We start from the raw sequence: 8,104 nt of genomic DNA, 5'->3' as shown, positions 1-8,104 counted from the left end.
TTGTATTTCTTCTGGTGCATATGATGTTCTCTTTTACCATTTAAAACACCCTGGAGAACTGGTGTTTTACCATTTCCCCATTTCTAAATCTACTTTGTGTTGGCTTTCCAGTTCTCTTGATAGTAAGATTAATAAAACACTGGGATTCTTGTAAATCAAATCGGGTGGAAAATATTTGAGGCAAAGGCATCCGTATTTCATGTGTACGTTTCAGCAACATTAATCCGCTAGTCTATATAAAGAACACACTTAGAAGTTTCAAAATTGAAAGCTTTTAATGGGGAAATAGTTCATCATCTCAGGGCACTCCTTCTGAGGAAGTGTTCTGATAGCAGCTACCTAACATTCTTCACAGTGTTCTTCTTATCTGGATAAGCTTTATAATCCTGACCAGGTTTCTTTTCTGTCATAACTTTTCCTGTCTGCAGGGTACAGTTAGGCAGACAGCAGGGATGTTGGCCATTAGAGTGTGAATACATTTCAACTTAGATTCTCTCTTTCCTGTTTCTTTCAGGATCTGGTTACTATGTCCAGGGCCGAGATGAGTTGCCGGAAACTGCTTGGCTGCATCAGCAACTAGAGACATCAAAAGCAATTCAAGAAATAGAAGACTGCAGGCTCCACCGCTGACCAGCTTGAAGAGCATCAGCAGTGGAGAACTATGATAATACAGCAAGTCCTATTACTTCTGTTGCTCTGGATGTGGCTGCCACATCCCTGCCACACAGAAATGCTGTTCAGAAGGACTTCTGATCTCAGACCCAAAAGCTTTGGGGGACGTGCATCAGGGAATGATGGAAAAGCAATTCACCGCCAGAAGCGAGGCTGGATGTGGAACCAGTTTTTTCTTTTAGAGGAATACACAGGATCTGATTATCAGTATGTAGGCAAGGTAAGTTTCTCATTAATATTTCTGTGTAATTGTCAAGTTTACCTAACTTCCTACATAACCCTAGTTTCTGTGTTTTATACTATTGCGGAAGAAGCAGATTTCCAGACTATATATATAGTTTGTCCTGCTAGAATCACTAATTTAATATTGCTTGTTCAAATTTTTCAGAAATAATAGAACTAAACAAATGAACACATCTTTGAAAAATTTGTTTGTTTTAGCACACTGTTCCTACTAGCAGCCCACTCAGGTTATCTTCTGTATCAAGACATAATATTTTATAATTCATGATGAATTTTTTATCTCCTTTTTTAATACTTCATGTTTCATACAAGATAATGCATTCTTCTGTGCTTATGTTTGAAAAATCTAACCTATTTTGAAGAAAAATGTTATTCCTCTTTAACTCTCCTTGAATTTTTATACACTGCCGTGAGTAAAATTCATTAACAACTGTGTGATAGAAATTAGGCTTCCAGTAGAAGTCAGCAGAATGCACATATGACTGTGTAGCATACTAGATGGAAGTGTCATTTAAATTATTTTTAGTTGACCCTTATATTTCACTATGTGATTTCTTGAAAAATACATAATGTTTAGTGCCACAATAATATTAAAATGGGTACAATGAATTCATTTTAAATGATAATTTGTTTGAAAGTGGAAATTAGTGTCAGCAATAATGGGTACCAGTTAGCACCAATGGTTGGTGATAAACACAGAAATTTCATTTTCGATAATCCAGATTTTCATTGTTTACATGGTTTTGAACTTGTAAAATACTGCAGCAAAGTACTGACTTGATGAAAATTACAGAGTAGCTGAGGTTGTAAGGCACCTCTGGAATTTTTATAGCTTAAACTCCCTGCTCAAAGCAAAGCTAGCTAGAGCTTGCTCGGTACTATGTCCAGTCAGATTTTAAATATCCAAAAGTGGAGATTCCACAGTCTCTCTGGGGAACCTGTTCGAAGAATTTGACCACTCTGTCAAAAGTTTGATCCTGCACTGAACAGGAATTTCCTTCCCATTGACTAATACCATGCCACTGGGTATCTCTAATAGCGACTGGGTCTGTCTCCCTCACTCCTTCCCATCAGGTATTTGTATACATAAATAAGGTCCCTGCTGAGCCTTCTCTTTTTTAGGCTCAACAGTCTCAGCACTCTCAGCTTCTCCTCACAAGAAAAATGCTCCAGTTCCTTAATCATCTTAGTGACCTTTTGCTGGACTCTCCAGTAGGTCATTATCTGTCTTCTACTTGGGAGCCCAGAACTGGACACAGCACTCCAGATGTGCCTCACCAGGGCAGAGACAACGGATCATATCTCTCAGTGTCCTGGTGATGCTTTTCCTAATGGAGCCCATGGTGCTGTGGACCTTCTTGGTTGCAAGGGCCTATTGCTGGCTCATTGTCAGTTTGCTGTCCATGAGGACCCCAAGGTCCTGCTCTGCAAACCTGCTTTCCAGCTAGTTGGTTCCCACAGTGGAGCACAGGATACATTTATTATAAAATATTTACATAAAGGCATATGGATGTTGGGAAGGAGGTTGTGAAAAAGGAACTGCTTATTAAAACTTTAAAAATGTAATACTAAGTAAAGATTTTAAACTTATGAATGAGTAAATTGTCTTTTTGTTTCCACTTGTTATTTGTTGCTTTGAGCCTGTAATTTTAGCACTAGCATTTGAATGATACACCCGTTTCCAAAGGACATTGAGACAGCTCTAAATAATCCTTATATTTATTTCATTCATTTATCAAGTGTAAAGTCATGCCTACCAAGTGTTCCAAAGTATCTATGTCAGTTTCTCAGTCCAGGTCAGACTGATAGCTTATGAAAATTGTCCTTGCCCACAAAATAAGAAGTGTCACTGTATCGAAACACTATGCTATTATATTTGGAAGCATGTTGCTCCCAGAAGCCCTGAGAAATAAATAGCTTTGCAAGGCACCCTGAATTTCTAACTATTTAGCTGTAGGTACCTTCAAGATAAATTAAGGTGAAACAAGACCAAACGATTGGCTAAACATTTTATTTATGGTAGAAACAACTAGAACTAGGAAAGTGTAATAGTGGGTGGTGTGGCCTCTTACTGAAACATCTATTGGATGAAAAGAGATTAAATAGGTAAAGGAAAGAGAGATAGATCCTTGGATCCTATAGCGATGGGCAGATGGGCACATGCATGGCTCCTTGGGTTTGTCTCTGTTACGGTCTAGTCCCCACCTCATGGTAAGCAAAATACCTCTAGATCGTGCCAGTCATGCCGCTTGAGGGTTTATGTGGTTCTTGTTCCAGAATGTTCTTAGTCTTCTGTAAAGGTGCCGTTTAGGGTGGGTGGTCTCGAGGGGTCTTTCAGGTGGTCGTGAGCCCCTTTCTCAAATGAACTCTGCACGACCTCTCCCCTTACGTGGTGTTAAGAATACAGAACTGCATCCTCCCAACAGCCCTCTGCAATTCCCCGCTAACCAGCTTTTCCTTTGTGTTTTATTGTCATTACCTAACTCTTCTCTGCCGCGATGTTTGAGACATCAGCACTCATTGAGCCTTTCAGTCTCTGACACACGTTTACTCATTTGCATTAGAAAAACGGGAGAGATGTTGATAAACACGTACCTACTTTGGCTGAGGAAAAATAAGTGTTTGCAAATGAAAAGTGGTAAGTAAAGACAGGTAAAACTGCAAATAAGGACTGTAGAACTGAGAAAAACCTCGAGGAGCAGTTAAGACCGTATTTCCACCTTTGTTTTTTTTTTTTTGCTCTGTTTAGAGCAAAGTTGCTAATTTGAGCAAGCAAATTTAAAATTACCCTGAGTACTTGAAGCCACCCTATAATGATTTTCTTAGAAGTTTGGGAAAAGTGTAGAAAATACATGCAAAATGAAGAATACCATAGCATTGTATTTGCATGGGGAGAGTTTTACACAAAGGAAGCAAAAGAAAAGAGATTATATGTGGAGCTAAAAATTGATTGTTATGCTAATTCATTTATTAACAGCCTGACAGTCGAAATTCTCAAATTATTAGAGGAAAAATAGCGATCTCTTTTCCTGGTGTTGCATTCTCCTTTCCAAAGGCCACTTGGTTATATAGTTAAAAGGTTTCTGGATATTTCCTTTTATCTGATTTTTATCCAAAGCCAAAATTATTTGGATTGGTGAGTGATATGAAATTTCACTTTCCTGATAATTTCTCTGCAACGTATTTTGAGACAGTCTTTGGAAATTGTGTGACATAGTAAGAGTGCAAGTTATATGCAGTTATTTGTGGTCAATGACTAGGAGACAATGCTTGTCATGGAGAGGTTTCAGTCATAAATGAGTACTAAGTGTGATTTTTAAAACTGACAATAATAGACTGCAAACATGACAGTGAAAGGATTAGCAGAAATTCCAAAACTGAGGCTACCAGATTCATCTGGATTTGTGATTTACATCTGCTTACTGTATGAGCTCATGATTGATATATTTTTTCTTGTTTATTATCCTGCATCTATATATCTGCCAAGGGAGCTTGAAAACTGTTCAATATCACATTATTCTTGAAACCAGTGTCTCCAATTCACAATGCAATTTATGCATTCATTTATTCACTGTTCAAGTCAGCTTGAGAACGTTCTACTAGAATAATGATGGAAATGAGGTTCAATGAATGAATGGGACACGTAATCCAGTAACAGCTGAAGAGTTCCTTTTCTAAGTCAACGATGCTTGTGAAATGGTGGCAAAGTACATACTGAGTGATTATGGACATTCACTGGTTGCTTCACATCCGTATTTATTACTATTACAGAAAAGGAGGATGGTCATCCTTTCCTCCATGTAACACACAGCATCCTGAGGGTAGGAAAAAAAACACAATGTAAGCGAATTTTGTACATGCAGAAGCTCAAATACAAATTACAGTGGTAGTTTCTAGTAAAGTTTGAAGCTATAAAAAAGAGCAGTGCGGGAAACCAGACCTGTATATGTATTACACAATTTATCTTTGAGCTATCTTTGCCAAAATATAATAGAAGATGCTAATTCTGATAAAAGGTACTTTTCCCAATTTCAGAGAAACAATTCAGGGATGTTCCAAAATAAGCCTAAACATCATATAAGAAAACTCATTTTATCCATATTTGGCAGTTATGGATAATATTTCCTTTAGGGCGTTTATTTGTTCAGGAAGTTTATGAAGGCTCTGTTGTTCCTTCCTAACATAATGAAAGCTGATTCATAATTTTTATTTCTTTTTTATAGTATATAGTTTTAAGGAAAATATATTATTTTTCAGATAAAATTGTGTGATTACAAAGTACTATGCATTTTCAAATTTGTTCTAAAAAAAAACCGTCAATTTGAATATATCCAGAAAAAGTGTTTTTCTTTTGAATCTAAAAATTATACTCTTATATTTTAATCACCTAAAGGAAGCACTACTATGTACCAACAGTGTCTTAATACATAGTCATTCAAAAATAAATTTACAAATAAGTTCCTCAAATTAAATTTTCTTTCCTTATCATTTCATTAGGTCTTGCATTTGTTTCATTATTGCCGATATTTTTCCCACTTTGCTTTCTGAGATAGACGGTGACTTTTTTCACCAATTTTCATCACGGTAGTTTTATTGCATAAAGGATCAACTGACATGAATTTTTCAGTACTTTGAGAGACTGAAGTTCTTAGCCATACTGCAGTGGTTTTTAGTATCTCAAACGATAATTTATTATAGACTTGCACATGAATTTTTATATAATTTTGAATTCATATTATCCTGGCAGTATTCATAAGTGCATGCTTCTAAGTGTACCCATTATCTTCAGTGGTGTAAAGAGCAGAAAATGTTAACCGCACGTAGTTTCTCTCCGTTTGAGAATCCCAAGACAGGACTGACTATCAGGAAAGGACTTGGAGTATTAGCCACCTGTGCATATATGACATAGTTTCGAGAACAACAGCTACTGGTTCATAGCCTACCTTTTTCCTCTAGCAAAAAAATGGATGGTGCACCACAGAACTGGCACTTGAAGGAAGGCCCACATCCTTACCTCCATAAATCCTGAAAGACAGCTAAACCAAAAGTGACATTGCTTTAAACACCTCAGCAAAAGTCTAGGGCTTAACAAAAGTGTGAATGGACCCCAGGACAGCTTACCATCCAGTCATAAAGATGTAAAGTAGGGAAGCCTCAGATGTTTCTTGTACTCTAGTAAAATACATTTGTACAGGAAATATATACACAGATGTAAGTTAGTGTCTTGGTTTTGGCTAGGATAGAGTTAATTTTCACAACAAGCTCAGATGGGACACAATCAGGACAGATAACCCAAACTAGCCAAATGCCATGCTCAGCATAAAAAGGGACTAGTGGTGGAGTGGTAGTGTGGCTCCAGGACAGTCTGAGTGGCTGTTTTGTATGGTTATCTGTTATATGGCATTTTATATCACCTGTTGCATATATTCTAAGCATTGTTGTTATTTCCCTCTCTTTTTGGTCTCCATGTAAACTGTACTTACCCCAACCCAAGAGGTTTGTCTTTGTCTTCCCATTATCCTCCCCATCTTGCCAGGATGTGGGGAGAGGAGCAAGCAGCCATTTGGTGGTAAACTGCCACTGGGGCTAAACCATGACAGTGTTGCTAGCATTCCTTCATATTGTTTAGTATTGCTTAATATTGTTTCATACAGCCCATAATACAAGCACAATTATTTTAAATAGAATGTTTCAATATCAGAAGGGAAAATACACATTCTCCTTAAAGTCCACATTCTCTCAACATAAAAGGATAAAGATTAGGTAAGGTCAGACTTGCATAGAATTGACATTGTCAGATTTAAGGAAACGATTAAACAAAATAATTACCTGAGAAAAGTGAAAGCCAGAATCCCATATGGGCAAGAATTTTGAATGGACTTTTCCTTCAGATGCAACAGATACCATAAATACTGGCTTTGGACAGGGTAATACAAAAGAGTGTGTTGTCTTGTTTTCAAAGGGTTTGCCATCAAGTGGGACACACACACACACACACACAAAAAAAAACCCCAGTCCCTGTGAAGTGTTGCTGTTTTAGTGGTAAGATGAAGACTTAAGGAATCATTTTAAAAACTTCTGTGTTTTGATTCCTGAAGAGTGTTTCTACCATATTTCTTTGTTTTGTAATGATCTCTTGTCTCATGAAAGACTAGAGAGTAGGATTTTGAATTGCAAGTGCTCATATGCAGGCTTAGTATTTGCTGCAAAGATCTGATTGAGCATAAAATGCTTTCCCTTTCAGGGAAGGAAAGTTAGCTGTGTGGCCCTGAAGTTCTGTAGAGATTGAAATTTCAGCTAGAGCAGATTCTTGTGACAGGGATCAATAAAGAATAATGGAAAGGGAGGAAAGATACAATGCAAACTGAAAAAATGAATTGTGATCTGCTGTGTCTAGGACTCAAGCTGCCTAGGTGAAAGAGGACAGTTTGTCCTTTAAGTTTGCACTTGGTCTTGTTTTTATTTTGGTTTGGTTTGGGTTTTTTTGGGGGGAAGACTCTAAAAACTCAAAAAGCAAATTGTACAACTGTGAATCTTAAAAAATCTTACCTAACTGAAGGTGCTGCATTGTGGTGCAATCGACACTCAAGGCACTAAAACATTTAGAAAATTATTTCTTTCTCAGAAAGAAAACACAGACTGTGAGGAGAGTTATTTAAGACACCAGTTTATGTCAGGGATATGAAAGCTTGCTTTTGAGGGTGCATGTGTGGGCTTCTAGATATTTTAGCATAGGTCAAGAGTCAGAGTGAAATAAGTTTCAATTTATTTTCTTTTAGAAGGACTTGTTCTTTTCTACCTCTTCTTGTAGTCCAGAACACAGGAACTATGATGGCTTCTCAAAACATATGGTACAACCATCATTTTTCCATTGGAAAACAAGCAAAAGCTTCCTGTAAGATTGTTCTGGTGGCTGACTGACTATTTCTGAGATAAAATTCTGTCAGAATTTAAAATTCAGAGATTGCTGAGATAAAATTACTTCTCAAATTGTCTCAAGATCCATCTTATTAGAGAGTTTATGACTGAAACTGGTTAGGTTCATCATTTAGTCTGAAGTGAGCAGCAGGTTTATATATTCTGTTTGCAAAAGAACTCTTCCTTTGGAAATTTCAGAGCATGTCAGAGTCTCTGACTTCTTGCTTCATTAAGCAGCAGCACAAGGTACTGGTGGAAAAGAAATGACCTG

General features: G+C 37.2%; 1 protein-coding gene across 1 annotated transcript in view; it reads left to right on the top strand.

Annotated features, from left to right (window-relative positions):
- Positions 1-661: 661 nt before the first annotated feature.
- LOC311205841 (cadherin-10) overlaps positions 662-8,104 on the top strand; it is a gene marked incomplete at both ends in the record, with an annotated part of 63,512 nt that continues 56,069 nt past the window's right edge. Inside the window, one exon of the mRNA XM_084280349.1 lies at positions 662-892. Within this exon, the coding sequence (XP_084136475.1) occupies positions 662-892 (231 nt within the window). The remainder of the gene's footprint in view (positions 893-8,104) is intronic.

Source organism: Gallinula chloropus, assembly GCF_964237585.1.
Source record: "Gallinula chloropus genome assembly, chromosome: 2".
NCBI lineage: Eukaryota > Metazoa > Chordata > Aves > Gruiformes > Rallidae > Gallinula > Gallinula chloropus.
Note: the sequence above shows the minus strand (reverse complement) of the source record. Positions and strands in the feature narration are given on the sequence as shown.